An 18711-nucleotide genomic window follows, 5' to 3' on the forward strand; every position below is an offset into this window, starting at 1 on the left:
TTATCAGACCCTTCTTCCAACTCGTTGTCTCACTCTTCATCTCACTCTTTATCAAAGTCGTCATCTCACTCTTTATCAAAGTCGTCATCTCACTCTTCATCTCACTCTTTATCACACTCTTTATCTTACTCTGCATCTTATACATCTCACGGAAACAGGAGGTAATAAAATTGTTTTTTTATTTTAAAATTTGTTCAAACGGAGAAGGACTCATCAGAGTCTACAGATCTTAACTATGTTTATAATAATCATTTCTGTATTTTACTTTGAATCTTTGAGTCTTTTTTTTACAGAACAGCAGAATAACTTTTGAGTGAATATTTGTTTTTAATTTAAATGTGAATAAACTGAAGTTATAATAAAATTATTAAATCAATCAAGTGATCAGATACCAATTCTTCCTGCATATAAATACTGTTACAGGAAGTCCAACAGCTGTGATGTCATGTTGTGATGTGATCAGTTTGATGTGTCGGCAGGTAACAGTGGGCCCTTCTCAGACGCCGCTCTGGCTGGACCTGGACAAAAGGGTGACCTTTGACCTCAGGCCTGATGATGAAGATGATGAAGAGTATGACACATGGTTTGATGGTTTAGTGTTTTTGCGGCAGCACAGCACAGCCCTCGCCTTTTCCCTGAACTCCACAGACACAAAGTAGAATATGAAGGGGTCGATGCAGCTGTTGAAGGTGCTAACAGCTAAGCTAACCATGTAGGGAACGTAGATGTCCTCTCCGTCTCCGTCAAATGAGGTGTCGGCATACGTTAGGAGCAGGAGGAGGTTGCTGGGCAACAGACACACAATGAAGACCAGCAGAACCAGCACTGTCACTCGCACCGCATGACCATAGCGCTTCCCCTCAGCCATCAGGGTGCGCAGCACAGCGGCGTGGCAGAACACCACAACCAGGAATGGCAGCAGGAAGCAGACCGTGAATAAGGTGGCGAAGTACGGCAGGAAATAGTTCTCCTGTTCCTCCTCTGGCAGCGCATCATGGCAGGTGGTGATCTTTGGCTCATCCAGGACATAGGTCTGCTGGGACAACAGCAGGGGGAGCATGGCCCCCAGGACCGCTAACCACACAGCTGCTGTCATGTACAGAGACGTGCGTCGGCTGCGCAGAGTCTTGGCGCCAAACGGGTGAACCAAAGCGATATAGCGGTCCAGAGCCACCAGGGCCAGACACAGCACGGATCCGTACATATTCCCATAAAACATCGCCATGACAATTCGACAGGACGCCTCACCCAGCTCCCAATGATTCCCCCGGAAGTGGTACACGATCCGAAACGGCAGAGCAAGCAACAGCAGGCAGTCTGCCACCGTCAGGTTGATGAGCAGCGTGGTGGATGGCTGCGGTTTGGTCCTGAAGACCAGGACCCAGAGAGCCAGCAGGTTGGAAGGCAGACCCACACTGAAGGCCAGCAGGTACAGCATCGGCAGGTACAGGACTGTGACTGGAGCCCGGATCTCCTTTAGCTGCTTCTCATTGAGGGTGGTGAAGTTACAGGATCTCTTCAACTGGAATGCCCGCAGACCTGCACAGATCACAACACAAGTCAGTCAAGACCTGCACAGATCACGTCAGTCAAGACCTGCACAGACCACAACACAAGTCAGTCAAGACCTGCACAGATCACGTCAGTCAAGACCTGCACAGACCACAACACAAGTCAGTCAAGACCTGCACAGATCACGTCAGTCAAGACCTGCACAGACCACAACACAAGTCAGTCAAGACCTGCACAGATCACGTCAGTCAAGACCTGCACAGACCACAACACAAGTAAGTCAAGACCTGCACAGATCACGTCAGTCAAGACCTGCACAGATCACAACACAATTCAGTCAAGACCTGCACAGATCATGTCAGTCAAGACCTGCACAGATCACAACACAAGTCAGTCCAGACCTGCACAGATCACAACACAAGTCAGTCAAGACCTGCACAGACCACAACACAAGTCAGTCAAGACCTGCACAGATCACGTCAGTCAAGACCTGCACAGACCACAACACAAGTCAGTCCAGACCTGCACAGACCACAACACAAGTCAGTCAAGACCTGCACAGATCACAACACAGTCAGTCAAGACCTGCACAGACCACAACACAGTCAGTCAAGACCTGCACAGATCACAACACAGTCAGTCAAGACCTGCACAGACCACAACACAGTCAGTCAAGACCTGCACAGATCACAACACAAGTCAGTCCAGACCTGCACAGATCACAACACAGTCAGTCAAGACCTGCACAGACCACAACACAAGTCAGTCAAGACCTGCACAGACCACAACACAGTCAGTCCAGACCTGCACAGACCACTACAGTAATAAACTACAGTCGTGCGTTTCAGTGACTTTGGTTTGTAACAGAAGTCAACACAGGCTCTACACATCACATCCTTAGATATCTGTTTGATTTGTCCCACCTGGCATAATGTGAATCTCCTTCCTGGACAGTGAAAGTCCAGGGTGGCCTTGAGTGGCTCTTATTCGATAAACACGGTGCCAATATCTTTCAAGTCAATGCTAACCATCTTTCAGCAAAGCTTAACTAAATTTCCAGCCTCTTCTGTTAGAGATGCACTGACAGATCATTGAAAAAGTTTAAATTAACTCAATAAAAGACAAATAAAAATAATCTAAAATAGATTTGTCTACATTAAAACGCTTCAACTTTCTTAAGAGGTTCTAATAAAAGTTACTGGGTACGCTACGGCTGTGTGTTATAGTAATATTTAGACAGCATCAGGATGTTTAGATCATTACAAACAAGCAAATGTTTTTCCTAACCTTGTGAGGACACTAATCGTAAAGTGTCCTGGCTTTGTGAAAATGTCCACACTGTGTGAAAATGTCCTCTCTGTATTAAAATATCATCAGTAGCCTATTTCAAAATGTCATCTCTTTATTAAAATGTCCTCACTGTGTCTTAAATGATCCTCTCTTTATTAAAGTACCAAAATGCCCTCAGTTTGTCAAAACATCCTCTTTGTCCCCTCTCTTTATTACATGTCCTCATTTTGTTAAAATACCAGCTTGGTCCTCTCACGGATAGAGAAACCGGGTCACACACACACATGGTTAACGTGAGTGTGAATGTTGGAACAGTCTGATCTCTTCATGTTTAAACTGTTAGTCTCTGTGAGATAACATCCAACAACATGAAAAAACACGTCCTGATGTAAAACAGAGGCTGATGAGGTAGACCTGTCCCTACCTGTCCACTTGTGTTGAGTAAGAAAAGGAAAAAGAAGAAGACTCACGGACGGACATGCTGGAGCAGTCGTCTGCAGGTCGAGCAGACGGAGAGTCGCTGCAGACGGACATCAGTAAAGTGACGAAGAGCATGACCCCCAAAAACATCCTCATCTTCCTCGTTTCCTTCAACTCAAATTCTTCTTTTGTTTTCTTTCAGTTTTATGAAGTTTCTCACCCCCCCCCTCTCTCTTTCTCTGCCCACTGTCTGTCAGCAGCAGCTGCCTCCTTCCTTTTCCTGTCACAGTTCTGTAGTTTATCACTACAACACTACTTTCGTGCACCGTGATAGTTAGTAGACTAGTAGTAATAGTGTTGGTGGTATGAGCTCTCTGCAGTCTGTTTTCTCAGAGCTGCCGGAGGTGACTCGGCTGCTGATGGAATCCAGATGTGTGTGTGTGTGTGTGTGTGTGTGTGTGTGTGTGTGTGTGAGTGAGTGTGTGTGTGTGTGTGTGTGTGTGTGTGTGTGTGTGTGTGTGTGTGTGTGTGTGTTAATGTGTGTTACAGTCTTGCATGTCTATCTTTGTGAGGACCAGTGTCCGGTATAAACTATGCACAGCTGGAACAAGAACAGTGTGTTTTTGAGTGATTAAAAACCAAATTAAATGAAAATGATTAAAGCTTTATTGTAGCACAGGAAGAGTCAGCTTTTACTTTTCACATTCCAAAAAAAAAAAAAAAAATGCAGTGTCCATTAAGTTGGTTAACTGTGAACTAATTCCAAATAGTCATTCTTTGAAAATGACTTGTACACACGAACAGCCTACAGAGATGTGTGTTGGTCCCACCCAAATGACGAGCTCCTTCCTGCAGAATCCTGCAAATTAGGTTCAGCTGTTAGTTGCCATAGCGATCTAACGTGTCAGAAGAGAAACACTGACTCTTTGACCTATGATTCAATTTCTATTCATCAAGTTTTATTGCCATTAATGTTACATGAACGATGTTGCCAAAGTATTGTATTACAAAACAAAACAGTGATCAATGATGTTGCATAAGTGATAGGGATAATTATATCAAATAAAAAACAATCTAAAAATTGTAGGACCTATACAACAACAAATAAATTATTAACCATAATCTGATTTCTCTCTCTCTATCTCAAGGTCAAATTTGCTTTATTGGTATGAGTCATTCAGTGGTGTTACTGCCAAAGCATGTAAAAGTCTCTCACTCACTATCTCTCTCTCTCTCTGTCTTTGTCATCCTCACCCTCTGTCTCAATTACAATTGATCAATATAACAAGCTTTATTGGCATGAATTTGACAGTATTGCGAAAGCATCAAATAGAGCTCTCTCTCTCTCTCTCTCTCCCTCTCTCTCTCTCTCTCTCTCTCTCTCTCTTCCTGGCTGATAAGCACACATCCTGTGTGCTGGGTTGGACAGTTTAGTTAAACTCTTTCTTGCTGTTTGTGCCAATGTTGGTATTGTTGTTAAAGATGATGATGATGTTATGTTGTATTGTTGCAAAAAAATCAAACTGGCTGGAATATCTTTATTATCTGTTAATTTAAAATATGTAATTTAATATCTTATTTACATTTCAAATGTATCATTCTACAAATTTTATCTTAAATACAGTTAAAACAACAAATTAGAGACAAAAACACAGAAAACAAGATAAAAAGGCTAAAATAAAAACACGATAAACAACATGTGACAAACTAAAAACTGTAAATAAAAAAACAAAACCACAATGTTCAGATATTTAGGTACAAGTGTCAGAAGGAGATATGTCATTGTTTTTTGGTCACTTAAACTTTTTTCTCTTTGTGAAGGTTATTGTTTTTCAAGTTTCAGATTTATCTGTCAGACAAAATAAATATAACATTTACAATAACTTCATCCTGATAATGATTAAACAAACTGAGCTGCGCTTTCTGCTGTAGAAATAGAGAAACAAAGAAACAATCAAAGAAGAACTAAATAAACACGATGTTGATGAAATACAAACCGATAGATGACATAGTTGTGGTCAATGATCTGAAGATATCAGGTTGGTCCTGAACAGTCTTTGAACATTTTTTTAATTAGTAGTCTAATTGATATTTTGTTTTCTGACTTTGCTTAGTTGGTTTCACAGCAGGTGCATGATGTGCCAATTGTGGATAAAACATATTTACATAGACCTGCCTCAAATATATAACATATATTTATAGACTATAAAATGTATAATGTGTTAAACTGCTCCTGCATGTTCTTTGGTGTGTTTTGTTTGTGTGACTCAGATTATTGATCATCATTATTTTGTCATATCCACTGATTACAGGAAGTAGTTTAAAGGTATACTTCACCTGTTGAAACATTAATCTGTATTGACATTGGGTCATATATGTAGTAGAAATGTGAAATCAATTTCTTCTTCTGGCGGGCGACCAGCAGCATTAGCGGCGGGTGGCGGGCAGTGGCCGCAGCATCCAAAACACAAGACCGGCCTTTCTGCAGCAGCCGTCTCGCCGCTATATTTATATTTTCGCCATTATCAGCTTTCTCCATAGAGCCTGTTGTCATAGCTTCCAAGCAATATGGTGGACGAGTGAGTTCCCACCCACTGATCTGTGATTGGTCTGTAGCTTCAGTGGTCGAAAATATGAGGCACTAGCGTTGTAGTTTCACCCCGCTAACCGCAACAGCTTCCAGTGACGCAAAAATCGTCATTTTGCGTCACTGGAAGCTCCTTTTCAGACTCAGAAATACAAAAATTTGCCATTTCAGGGGAAAATGGGGGGCGGGATGCACGACCATTCAAAAATACTACCAGGTTTCTAATGATACAAAGATTAATGCAAATGGGTGAAGCATCCCTTTAAGTTAAATAATGATCAATCATTTATTATCAATATGACTAATGAAAAAGTATCTGACTCTCTCTCTCTGTCTCTCTCTCTCTCTCTCTCTCTCACTCTCTCTCTCGCTGTCTCCCCCCGGCAGGTATCGCGATAGTAGTCTTAATCTCAGGTAACACATGGGGGTAACGTACCCGCGCCCTGTCTGCCGCGTCCCCGTGCCTTTGCCTTGGCGCATGCGCAGTACAGCAATAACTGATAGAGACGGAGAGGCTGCGTTCGGGGTTCTTCTGCTCGTGCTGCTCAGCCCAACAGCGGGAACAGAACCGGATTAAAAACACCGACACAGCCCCCGGGATCTACGGGATAACAAACATACCGAGCCCCCCCCCCCATCCTCACCCCCCCACCCACCCGGACTTCCAGTGGGACAGAGCGGGAGTGACGACGGGGGCAGAGCGGAGGCAGGCCGGGGGTCGATGGACCGGGGAGCCTGCCTGTCTGTTCGCCCTGCAGACAGCGAGACAAAGCGGACAGAAGACGAGCTGTAAACGATATTTAAAAACCCGGAGCACGGTGCTGCTTCATCACTGCGGCTCTAAATGACCTTTCTTCTTGTTTAAAGGGAGTTATGAAGACAATGTAAGCGGCGGACAATCATCACGGAGGGGTATGGCTGTGAAGGTCCAGATGTTGGCCTGATGACGATGCTCCATAATCTGACACTCCGAGGACACATAATAACACATGCTGCTGGGTCACGAAGAAGAAGAACTGTGGAAGACTGACCGAGACACGGAGAGGACACTCAGACAGTAAACATAGAGGTGAGGACACAGAGACACATTATTTAATATATAAGAGACACAAGAGGTTATTTAGAGGCAAAGAAAAACAAATGGAGGACAAATCATTTAATTTAAAAATACAAATAAATACAGAGAGACACGAATATAAGGACAGTGTTAAACAAAGGAAATGAACTAAAAACAACATATTTAAAGAGTGAAAGAATAAAAAGACATGAGGAGACATGAAGTCCTGTTTCAAAGGACAAAAGTGAGCGAATGAAGAATATAACAAACAGAGACATGGATATTTATTCTACAATTCACTTAGCAGATGCTTTCGTACATCAGTGAGTAAGTACAACACAAGCAAGGATCTAGAAAAAAGGGAACAATGTCAGTAAGAGCAAACGATCAGCTTTGAGTCTGATTGGACACACAGGTGCTGACAGGAAGTGACCAGAGGCAAAGCACAACATTGACGGCAGTTCTTGAGAGTTCTAATCAAACAAAAACCATCGTCATTACCATCATCATCATCAATGATATGGAGACCAGCATCATTAAGTTAGTAGGTATTCATGAAAGAGCTGGGTCTTTAGCTTTTTCTCAAAGGTGCAGAGGGACTCTGCAGATCCAATGGAGTTTGGAAGTTCATTCCACCACTGGGGGGCGACAGAGGAGAAGAGTCTAGTCAGAGACTTAGGACCCTGTTGTGAGGGTTGGATCAGATGCCTTTCATTGGCAGAGCGTAGTGGGCGGGAGGGAGTGTAGACCTGGATCAGAGAGTTAAAGTAAGGAGGAGATGTTTTTGTTGCTGTGAGCAGCAGAGTTTTGAATTTGATGCGAGCAGTAACTGGGAGCCATATTTAACAACAAAGACTCAAACAGTAAGAGTCAGTTGACATGCAGAGACTTTGAGGACCATAATAACTTGAATGTCATTAAATGCATTTGATTTGGGAAAGGGAGATATGAAAGAAAGATGAGGGCGGGGTTAAGGAGGAGGACACATGGTAACAGCTGGACTCTGTCGTTCTAACGGGGAAGGTACGTTCTTTCTGGTCTGAAGGAGTCTCTTTTTGTCTCCAGACAGCTTGGATGTAAAGAGGACAACATGACGTCCCAGATGTGGACCCATCTCCCTATCCTCGTCTTGGTCGTGGTCTTGGTCCCGTCTTGCTCTGTCCTGGCGGCTCGCTCAGACAGGAACCCGCCGTTCGAGGAATATGTCTGCGCCACGGTGAACGCCACGGTGCTGGACGGACGAGGGAACAACGTCCACATGATGAGTAGCGACGAGGGGACGTATGGACAGAACTCCCCAAAAGTGGACACCCGGGGGGTCGTCATCGCACCTTCACCACATCACGGAGGTAATTACATCACATCAGTGATGAGGTATTGGCGTTGTCCAAGCTGCAGGAGAAACAGGAAGTCTGACAGTAGACTCTAAAACTGAGAAACAGCAAAAGTCTGACTTGCTCAGGTGGGTCAGGTGAGGAGTGATTAAATACAGGAAGCAAAATTATCTGGAAATAATTTTATGTTTTATTCTTATTAAAAACTAAATGAGAAAACAAACAAACAGAAAGTGTGTCTGTAAACAAAGCGAGCAGATTCATTGTAAATTAAAACGCTTCATTCAGCAGTCATATATTTTCATCAAGTCTCCGTTCTCTGATTGAACGGTTCTTACTGAAATGCATTCTGGGATTCGTAGTTGTCCATAGACTGCTGTTTTATTTTATATTTAAAAAAAAACGTTTTTAATCTCCAATTATGATTCAAACGGGGTCATTATCTCACACACACACACACACACACACACACACACATACCTGTGGTTCTGTTGCAACATCACTGAGTCACTTTCAGAGTCAGAGCAGCAACATGTTCAAACATAGAGAATATGCTGACTTTAAACCTCAAATCTCAGGTCATCGCTGCAATGATGAAAACTGTTTGTATGTTTATTTGTTCATTTTTTCATAAAAAAAAAAAAACAAGCTCAGATTGTTTCTGTGATACGTTCAGGGACAATCAGCTCGACACGGACAACACAGAACCAAAGAGGAGAGACAGACATCAGTGTGTGTTTGGTGTGTTTGTGTTTGTGTCAAGTCTAGTCAAGTCACATTCCTCTATAAAGCACTTTTAAAACAGCAGCAGATGACCAAAATGCTGCACAATGCATAAAAGAAATAATATGCAGGAGTAGACAATAATTAAAAGAAAACAGAAATAACAAAAAAGAACCAAAAAAGAAAACATGATAGAAACTGCCTACTCAGGACTCAAATGCTAGCATATACAAATATGTTTTGAGGCAGAACTTAAAAGAGTCAACAGAAGGGGCAGACCTGATGGAAGGGGGAAGGCTGTTCCACAGTTTTCAAGCTTTGACTGCAAAAGAGGGACACAGCAGCTTGAGCTGTGAGTGAGGGACTTGATGAAGTGCATGGGCTTAGGAGGTTGGTTACTTATGGGAGAGCCAAGCCATTCAGTGCTTTGAAAACAAACAGTGCAACCTTAAAATCAATTTAAGGTTAGAGTACTGGGAGCCAGTGAAGGGATGCTAGGATAGGACTGATATGTTGCCTCTTCCTGGACCCAGTCAGCAGCCTGGCTGCAGCGTTTTGAACCCAAAAATAACAGCTTTGGTTTTTGACTTGTTTAGTTGTAAAAAGTTATGGGCCGTCCAGTTTTCTATATCTTCAAAGCATTGTAGAAGCGAGGTGAGATCTGACAGACTATTTGGTTTTGATGGGTAGACAAAGCTGAGTATAATCTGCGTAAAAGTGGTTCAAGAAATTGTGCTTCTGGATAATTCGACCTAATGGGAGCATGTATACAGAGAAAAGTATAAGACCTAGGATGGATCCCTGTGGCATCCCACAGGCCAGACTGGGAGGATGTGGCATTGCCTAGGTTTACAGAAAAAGTTCTGTTCTTCAGATATTAAATAAACCAAGTCAGGGCTGTGCCACAAACGCCAACCAAATGCTACATTAACTAAAATTGTATGATCAACAGTGTTGAATGCTGCAGTAAGGTCCAATAAGATCAGAATAGCACAGTTACCAGAGTCCATTGCAAGGAGTAGGTTGTTATGGATTTTGGGTAGTGCAGATTCTGTGCAATGGGTTGTAGGGCTGACATTGAAATCTGTCTAATATGCTATGACGATGAACAAAGGGTTCTGAATGTGGAATTGGATCCAGTTTATATTTTTTTTTTACAAGGGCTGCACTATAGCATGTTTGAAACAGGAAGCTTGCGTGTGTGTGTGTGTGTGTGTGTGTGTGTGTGTGTGTGTGTGTGTGTGTGTGTGTGTGTGTGTGTGTGTGTGGTGTGTGTGGTGTGTGTGGTGTGTGTGTGTGTGTGTGTGTGTGTGTGTGTGTGTGTGTGTGTATCTGTGTGTCTCTGTGTGTGTGTGTGTGTCACAGATCTGATCATCTGAGTTTAGTGTCCAAAAATCGTAATGAGTGAGTTGGATTTAGAAACACAGTGATGGAGAGAACACAGGAAGAAGGTTCCTGGTTTGAGTCCTTGGTCTGATAGGTTTCATCTGTGTTGAGTTTACATTTTCTCCCCGTGTTTTTGGTTCTCTCCAGGGCCCGTCCAGAGACATGTTCGTTAGGTTAAATGGTCACTCTAAATTACCCGTAGGTGTGTGTTTTGTTATTCTCTGTGTAACAGCCCTGTGATTGGCTTGTAATGTGTCTTGTGTAGTGTGTGTACTATGTAGTGGTGAGGTACTGCAGAGGTTTTCAGGCTGTGTTCAGGATGATGAAGGTCGAGCGTCTCTGAGGTGTCAGATTACAGTCAGACATTAGAGGACACTGCAGAGACTGAAACACACACACACACGTACACACACACTATACCAGAAAACATTTATCACAAATGGAAATCTAATTTTATCCAAAACTAAATCTACCAATCAATGGGAAAACTTCGGTAAAGGGAAGTTGAAGAATGCCATTTTTGCTGTCATTTTCTGTTAAAGGAGCGATATGTAACTCCGACATGTAGCGTTTAAAATAGGTACTGCAGTCCAAATTCAAAACATTGGCGAGAGCTGTCTCCCCACGCCCCCTCCTCCCATGGAAGCTTCAGTGTTTAGCCAGCTCTGTGTGCTTATGAACTTAGAAGGAAGGCATACTGACTAGAGGTGGGGAAAAAATCGTTTTATGAGATTCTTATCTTCAGAGATTTTAAATCGATTCCTAAATTCCAAAAATGGCTAATCAGTCACTCCCTGCTAAGTGCTAAGGCTAGCCATTTAACTCAGTAGAATGCGAAATGGAGCAGCAATAAATTCAGCCAGTCTCACAGATGACTGGGGTAGATCCGGAAGTATGAACTATTTCAAAAATAGACTTTGAATGGATGTATCCAGTATCGTTTTGAATCAAAAATATATTCTGAATCGAATCATGACCCCAAGAATCGAAATCGAATCGTGAGACACCCATAGATTCCCAGCCCTAATACTGACTACTGCATTGTTGTCAGAAAAGACAGCACTTCAACATAGCATGTTTCCTTAATGACTGATGATATAGTAAGGTCATTTTATGATTCAGATATCTTACATATTGCTCCCTTAATTTAAATGAAGATATTAATTTTAATGAGTCATAAAACTTAATTAACAGGCTTAATGTTTGTGCTTGTTTTTAATTATAGAAATAGTTCAAGTAAAAAAAAAATTAGAGTGAAATAAATGTGTAAAATATGCTGATGATGTTTTGTATTTTCTTATAAATCTCTGCAGTACAAAGCCATATAAAAAAACTACAATAAGAGGTTATATGTGAGTAAATGTACGTAGTTTCTTAAGGGTGAGAGTTCGTGGTCGGTTTGAAGTTAAAACAAACTCCAGCTTCATCAATCATTGACAGGATAAACATTTATATTCAATAACAACATTTAAATCAAATGTTTAAACTGGTTAAACCTTGAAAGCATCACCTGTGTTCTCTGTGTGTCTCAGTGGTCGATCGGCAGGGCTGCGACCCAAACACGCGCTTCCTGGTCCCTCCTCGAAACATCCACTGGGTGGCACTGCTACAAAGAGGAAACTGCACCTTTAAGGAGAAGATCCTGAAGGCAGCCGCGTACAACGCCACGGCGGTCCTCATCTACAACAACTCCACCAACAAGACGGTGAAGATGGGCCATGAGGGTCAGTGAATGTAGCACGGATCACACACACACACCCACATACTGTTGCATTCACACACATACACACACACACACACACAAACACACACACACAAACACACACACACACAAACACACACACACAAACACACACACACACACACACACAAAACTCCGAAAAACTTCCTAAACTGTTTGGGAGCTGACACATTTTTCAACCTGACCATGGACTGTATGCACACGATAGGTGTGATCGGCTTGCATGTATTGAAACTGATTTTGTTTTCTGGTCACCAGTATGTTCTTCCCCCTTCTTTGTTGTATGATGAATATGTCAAAGTACTTGGCGTTGATATGTAGGCAGAAACTGTCATCATAGTAACATGTGGGGCATGTGTGAACAAACAACTTGGGACGATTTCAGGGGCAGTCGGTCTGAAATCTTCTAGAAATCAGGAGTGTGCATATGAGCAGTATCTTCCTGGGATCAATCTCAACTTCTAAATATAGAACATAACATGTCATCAATTGATGAGGTCACAGTGACCTCAAACTGCGTGTGTGTGTGTGTGTGCGTGCTCTGTTAATGTCACAGAGCAGAAATGTTAACTTAAGCTAATAATAGAAGTTTCATACCAATAACACATCTTTTCTCGTCTTCAGGTGCATGTCACATTCACCTTTTCACAGCCAGCGTACACACTGATGGCAGAGGCTACTTTGTTAAGTGTCCAACAGTATTAACTAATCCCAGTCATTCAGACATGTTACTGCAGGAGCTGTGGATCAAACCCCTGACCTTTAGACGACCAGCACTACCACAGAGCCACAGCCGCCCACATCTTTGATCTGTCTGGCTGTGAAGTCAGAACTTGACTGTCTAAGTTATCTGGTCCTGATTGTGACTCTGCCTCTCTTTGTGTATAGGTACAGGCGATACGGTGGCTGTGATGATCACAGAGGCATACGGGAAAGAGATCCTGGCCCACCTGGAGAGGAACCTGACGGTCGTGGTGTCAGTTTTGGTGGGCGACCGCGGCTCATCCAAGAACATGAACCGAGGTTCTCTGGTCTTTGTGTCCATCTCCTTCATAGTCCTCCTCATCATCTCGTCAGCCTGGCTCGTCTTCTACTTCATCCAGAAGATCCGCTACACCAACGCCCGCGACCGCAGCCAGGTATTAGGCTAACAAACAGCTAGTATGCTAACACAAAGCTAACCAGTAGACTTTTCTGGCCTTCTGGACCTCCTCTGGTCCTCTGTGATGACTCGTTAATATTTAATGAAGTGACTCTCTGCTAATGGAACCCTTTGCCCCCACCCCCACCCCCAATCCACCATGTAATCTGACCCTCGCATCAACCTTGACTTCACCTCCCTGCAGTCACACTGCTGTAAATACAGAGAACAGCCGAGGATGATGTGAGGCCGTCACATCCGCAAGAGCAGGATGTGACAAAACTCGATGCATTCTTGGATATTAAAGTCCATTTCATAGGGTTTCATCATATTCACTGTCCATTTAGACATATCTTTCTATCTATATATATTTATCTATATATTATCCATGTCTCTATGTTTCTTGCCCTCTTTGTGTCTTTGCGTCTATCTTTTCTGTCTCTGTGTATCCATCTTATTTTGTGTCTGTCTCTTGGTGTCTGTCTTTTTGGGTCATTGATATTTTTCTGCCTGTCTCTTTAGAAATGTGTTTTCATCTCTGTATGTGTCTGGCTCCATCGCTGTGTAACTCTGTCTCTTCTTATCCATAACTTCTGACTGTATCTTTGTTTCTCTCACAGTCAGCACAACATGATTCATATGTTACTTTGTTTAAATCACACATGTCTAGCTGTGTCCAGCTGTCCACGTTGTGTAACGATGTGTGTGGTTAATGTGTCCTATGTTTCTGCCCCTCAGCGCCGTCTTGGCGATGCAGCAAAAAAAGCTATTGGGAAACTGACCACGAGGACGGTGAAGAAAGGAGACAAGGTAACTTTTTTGCTGTTTTACAGTCGAGTCAACTCATTTCCAACTGCAGAAATCTGCAGAGGCTCTGATGCCCATTGTCCACCTATAGATACGAGATACGTTATTATATTTTCATTTTTAATATCAGCTCTGACCCTCCTACCTCTAATGTCTCCTGCTCAAATCATGAAAGTTTGTGGATGACATAAAACATCAGCATCGTTAAGATCAGATGGATTTATGAAAAAGTAGGAAAGTATAGAGAAGCTGTGAGTGTGAGGTTAAAATACTTAGGACACCTCAAAGTGTACAAAGACTGTCCAGTGCTTGCAGCAGGTCTAGTTTGTTACTGCAGTTACCACAGCAACATGTGGGGAGAGGACAGGTGTGTAGCAGTGCCAAGTTCTTTTTGAGTTCAGCCTGTGTATCAGAAGGATGGTGTGCACGTGTGTGACATGTTAAATCGGATGCGAGCAGCCGTTAAGCCCGAAACTGCCAGGCAGATTTTCCAGTCCAGTCCATTGTCCACACCCCCCACCCCACCACCTACACACACACACACACACACACACACACACACACACACACACACACACACACACACACACACACACACACACACACACACACACACACACACACACACACACACACACACACACACACACACACACACACACATCAAAGGTTTATCCTACAAGTTTGATTTCATTGATGTTTACTAAGTGTGTGTGTGTGTGTGTGTGTGTGTGTGTGTGCATTTCAGGAGACTGATCCAGACTTTAACCACTGTGCCGTGTGTATAGAAGCATATCAGCTGAACGACGTGGTCAGAATTCTGCCCTGCAAGTGAGTCTGATACACCTGATCATACTCCTGTCTACCATCAGAACTAGCCTGCTCTGGGGCTTTATAACTGTGTGTCAAAAAAACCTCAGACAGACATCAGAACAGGATTCCGCCGAGGTATTGTTGCGCATGCGTACACATATTCAATAAGACTACATTCAAATTTAGGATATTTTTATAACATCAAGGCTACATTTGGAAGATATATTGTAAAACATACAATCTGCCCTTTTTGACACAATGTCAAGAAGTAATAATACATAGAAAATAAAGGCCAGAATCCATTAGGTTAATTGTCAAAGATGTAGGGTAGGCATATATGAGCAGCAATTCAAAGGACCACAATCTTTCTGACCAACTATGACATGGTCATTCCTTCAAGGTCCGTGTTAAATAGCCTTCTAGAAATATTATTGTGCACGCACACACAAGGTTACTGGAGTTAGATTGAAGTAGATACGGCTGAGTTATGTTAGTGGAACAGGTTGAGACTTAAGTAAAGGTTGAAGCTAATTCAAGTAAGCGTAGTGCTTGTTAGCTGCTTTGATGGTTTTATATGTTGTAGAGTTAGTTCATGTTTTGATGTTTGTTGTTTTTTTGCTGATGAAGTGTCACTGTGTCTCTGCAGACATGTCTTCCATAAGGTGTGTGTGGACCCCTGGCTGAACGAGCACTGCACCTGTCCTATGTGTAAACTCAACATCCTCAAAGCTCTGGGCATCATGGTGAGTCATCATTGACACCACAGACAGACCTCTGCTGTGATTGGATAAAAAACAACAAGTGTGTTAATTCTCCACTCCCTCTCTCTCTGTCTTCAGACCAGTCTTCCCTGCGTGGACAGCGTGGTGTTGGATGTGGATCGTCTCGGTGTTGGTCAGACCTCCAGCAGCCAGAGGGCACCACTGAATGACAGCAACCAGCCGTCCATTAGCCTGGAGCCACTAAGCCCGCCCCACCCTGAGGTCACGCCCAGAACACCTGCTGACATCAGCATCGCTGTGACCAGTAAGAACACGACCACCAACCCATGCCAGGAAGCACACAAGATGACACAATGCAACTTTATTGTTAAAGAGCAACTTTTCCACAGTTAGAGATGAACTTTAAACAGTTATAATCTCAAGTCTCGGCCTTCGTCAAACAGGAAGTAGCTCCAGAGCCCCTAAAGCTTCTTGTAGGAGAGAGGAGGGAAATCTGAGGAGTGATAAGCAAGGACACAGAAGAGCATACTGTCAGACATGCCCACCCGGTTTCACTTATTGATTGGAAGCTGCAGCGGATCAGACTTCAATGAAACTTATCAACATCACATTTTTCTTAATAACGGAGAACAGACATACCTTAAAACACACAACAGATACTTGAACAGACTATAAACATCCATCAGTTACTAAAGTGTCGGTATAAGTCTCTTAATTCTAGGTCTTAAAGCCCTTTTTAATTTGAATATGAAGAGAATTAAAATCTGAGAAATAGAGAGTGTGTCAGTTTAAATTATAATAAAAACAGTGTACATGTGTGCACAAACACAAACAGCTGTTAAAGCCGACTGACAGCTCAGAGGTGATCAGCTTATGTCATCATCATAAACAGACTCATGTCTCTTGAAACATATTTCCCCGTTCCCTCTCTCCTTCACTCTGTTTCCTTGCGTGTCTCCATTTGGTGGGAGAGACTAAGACGTAAGTAAAGGACGCAAATCAGGGATGCATGAATGCAATTTAAGAAACTTCGGGTGCACATACAGAGCAACTTAATACTTTAAAACTTAATACAGGTATACAGCAAAGTTATTTAACCTTTCAGGCTAAATAAAGGTAGTTGTTTAAAAAAGAGATAAAAATGAAACAGAATATTTGCTGAATCAGCAGAAATCTGATTCTCATGTTTCCTTCAGTTTATGGGGTAAGTGGCAGTTTGTCACATTGTCCACTAGATGGAGCTAATGATGTCACAGTAAAGTGGTGATGTCATCAGAGTATTACTGTCACCGTTATTCACTGTGAAGATTTTGTTTTTGGTGATAAAAAAAGTCATTTTGAATTATAATTGTTATTTACTTATTCATTTATTTTAAGTATGCATTTCTTAAATCAGAACAGGCCCCTGCCTTCACCTGCCACCTGGTTTATGATGAACCCAACTCCCATGCCTCGCCCTGCGGGGTTTGGGCCTACTCGATAAGATTTGTCCCGAGGTGCTAACGGCTCTGGCCATTGTTGAGCTGTCTTGGTTGACACGCCTCTTCAATGTGGCATGGAGGCCTCAGGCCTGGGATGGTACCTGTGGAGTTGCAGACTAGGGCAGTGGTTCCAATTTTCAAAAAGGGGGACCTGAGGATGTGTTCTATTTATCGGTACATCACACTACTCAGTCGCCCAGGGAAAGGGCGCTGAAAAGGAGGCTCTGACCGATTGTCGAACCTCTGATACAGGAGGAACAATGCAGATTGCATCCAGGCTGTAGTCTGTTTTAAATAATATCCAGTATTAAAAATAATAAATATGTTTGTAAATATCGTACTTAATGATGTCTTCTGTGTGTTTCCTTTAGGCGGAGGTGGTCATTTTTTCAACAGGAATACAATGTCTCCTCACAGTGTCGTCTGTGATGTGGAGCTGCCAGACATCCACCCATCACTTGATCTCTATGACGACAACAAGTCCTGAGGCCCATTGTCATGGTTAGCCCCCCGACCCCCCGCCCCAGGGACCACTTCCTGCTGATGGGACGCAGAGGTGTTTCCTGCAGGGGGGATCTGAAAACCTTTCAGAGTATATTTCTTTTTTTTTTTTGTCCCATCAGACCATTTTAGTTTCCCCAGAAGAAGAAGAAACTCTTTGGAGGACCTGCAGCAGTAATCAGGAGACTTTGTTGAAAACTTTTTTTTAAAAATATGATCCAAGTTCAACTCCAGATCTACCAGAACCAGTAACCAGATCTACAAGAACCAGTAACCAGATCTAGACTCTGGTAAACTAGACCTGATGTGGTTCTGGACACTTTAAAAGTTCTCAGGGGTTCCTTAGGACCTGGGATATTTTCCTGAGAAGTTTCTCTCGAAGGACGTCAGATGTCTTTGTTGCCCTGATTTCTCAAACAGTACCCGGGTTCTGAGTGCCTGAAAGTACCTGGGCTCCTAGGAACTTTACAGAGATACAAGAATGTGTGTTGATGAAATCTGAACAGGTTCCATTAAACAGATCCTCTATCTCTTGAGGTTCTGGAGTTCCTGAAAAGGTTGGAAGGTTCCTGGAACATTTTTCTGTAAAGGGTCATGGGTATTTGTAAATGTTTCTGAGGTCTTAAAGAGGTTCTAGAAACATTCCTGAGGTATTAAAGAGTTCCTGGATATTCAGAGACGTTTCAGAAACGCTGGAGTTCTTCAAAGACTTCCTGTTCTTGGAAAAGTTCCTGAGCTCCTGAAAGGTTCCTTAAGTTGTTCACCTAAAACAAACAGGAGTTTCACACCTGGATCATGAATCTGGAACCAGGATCAGAGGAAGACCTGACTCCTCACCTGAGACTCTGGACAAAACAATTGTGAACTCCAACAGTGTTATCTTCCTGTAGCAAAAAAAAAAGTTCTGTTTATGTAGAACAAAGATGTCGGATCAGTCGGAACCTTCAGGAAACCTCCAGATCTGTAAGACAATGTGAGGACGTCCTCAGGGAAGCGTCCCGGGGACATGTCGTCATGATACCAGAATTTTGAACTCTGATATGATTCTAGTAAAAATCTAACAATAATAAATCCTGTTTGACATTTCCAAACAGAAATGTTGCCGATGTTAGACAGTGTGCAAACAGATGTTGTTGTTTTTAGAGCCTCAGTACTTTTTTGATACTGTTGATCATCAAATGCATTTAAAACACGTG

General features: G+C 42.7%; 2 protein-coding genes across 6 annotated transcripts; one reads left to right on the forward strand and one right to left on the reverse strand.

The window, feature by feature from the left end:
• Positions 1–38: 38 nt before the first annotated feature.
• Positions 39–3733, reverse strand: si:ch211-132p1.2 (proteinase-activated receptor 4). 4 transcript variants are annotated; one of them, XM_061048642.1, is made up of 3 exons: positions 2317–2838; positions 2035–2222; positions 39–1539 (listed from the first exon to the last, which is right to left on the reverse strand). In XM_061048642.1, the coding sequence occupies exon 3, from the start codon at positions 1436–1438 to the stop codon at positions 497–499; it is 942 nt and encodes a 313-aa protein (XP_060904625.1). In that variant the 5' UTR covers positions 1439–1539; positions 2035–2222; positions 2317–2838; the 3' UTR covers positions 39–496. The 4 variants fall into 4 exon arrangements, with proteins under 4 accessions (XP_060904625.1, XP_060904627.1, XP_060904626.1 ...); XM_061048644.1 differs by having other exon boundaries at positions 2035–2285; XM_061048643.1 differs by having other exon boundaries at positions 2035–2066; positions 2098–2838.
• Positions 3734–6515: 2782 nt separating this feature from the next.
• On the forward strand, positions 6516–17716 carry rnf130 (ring finger protein 130). Of its 2 annotated transcripts, none has more exons than XM_061048637.1 (9): positions 6516–6878; positions 7932–8215; positions 11842–12033; positions 12939–13189; positions 13930–14001; positions 14747–14829; positions 15458–15554; positions 15651–15837; positions 17386–17716. In XM_061048637.1, the coding sequence occupies exons 2-9, from the start codon at positions 7957–7959 to the stop codon at positions 17499–17501; spliced, it is 1257 nt and encodes a 418-aa protein (XP_060904620.1). In that variant the 5' UTR covers positions 6516–6878; positions 7932–7956; the 3' UTR covers positions 17502–17716. The 2 variants fall into 2 exon arrangements, with proteins under 2 accessions (XP_060904620.1, XP_060904619.1); XM_061048636.1 differs by having other exon boundaries at positions 7936–8215.
• The last annotated feature ends 995 nt before the right edge of the window (positions 17717–18711 follow it).

Source organism: Labrus mixtus, chromosome 10 (assembly GCF_963584025.1).
Source record: "Labrus mixtus chromosome 10, fLabMix1.1, whole genome shotgun sequence".
Classification (NCBI taxonomy): domain Eukaryota; kingdom Metazoa; phylum Chordata; class Actinopteri; order Labriformes; family Labridae; genus Labrus; species Labrus mixtus.

What these genes read in the sequence shown, in the direction of transcription:
- si:ch211-132p1.2 (XM_061048640.1), bottom strand. Translation starts at nt 3,378, where the DNA reads ATGAGGATGTTTTTGGGGGTCATGCTCTTCGTCACTTTACTGATGTCC. An exon ending in CTGCTCCAGCATGTCCGTCC is followed by an intron (nt 1,540 to 3,272) that starts GTGAGTCTTCTT and finishes TGATCTGTGCAG; the next exon opens with GTCTGCGGGCATTCCAGTTG.
- rnf130 (XM_061048637.1), top strand. Translation starts at nt 7,957, where the DNA reads ATGACGTCCCAGATGTGGACCCATCTCCCTATCCTCGTCTTGGTCGTG. An exon ending in GGTGAAGATGGGCCATGAGG is followed by an intron (nt 12,034 to 12,938) that starts GTCAGTGAATGT and finishes CTTTGTGTATAG; the next exon opens with GTACAGGCGATACGGTGGCT. An exon ending in TCAAAGCTCTGGGCATCATG is followed by an intron (nt 15,555 to 15,650) that starts GTGAGTCATCAT and finishes CTCTGTCTTCAG; the next exon opens with ACCAGTCTTCCCTGCGTGGA.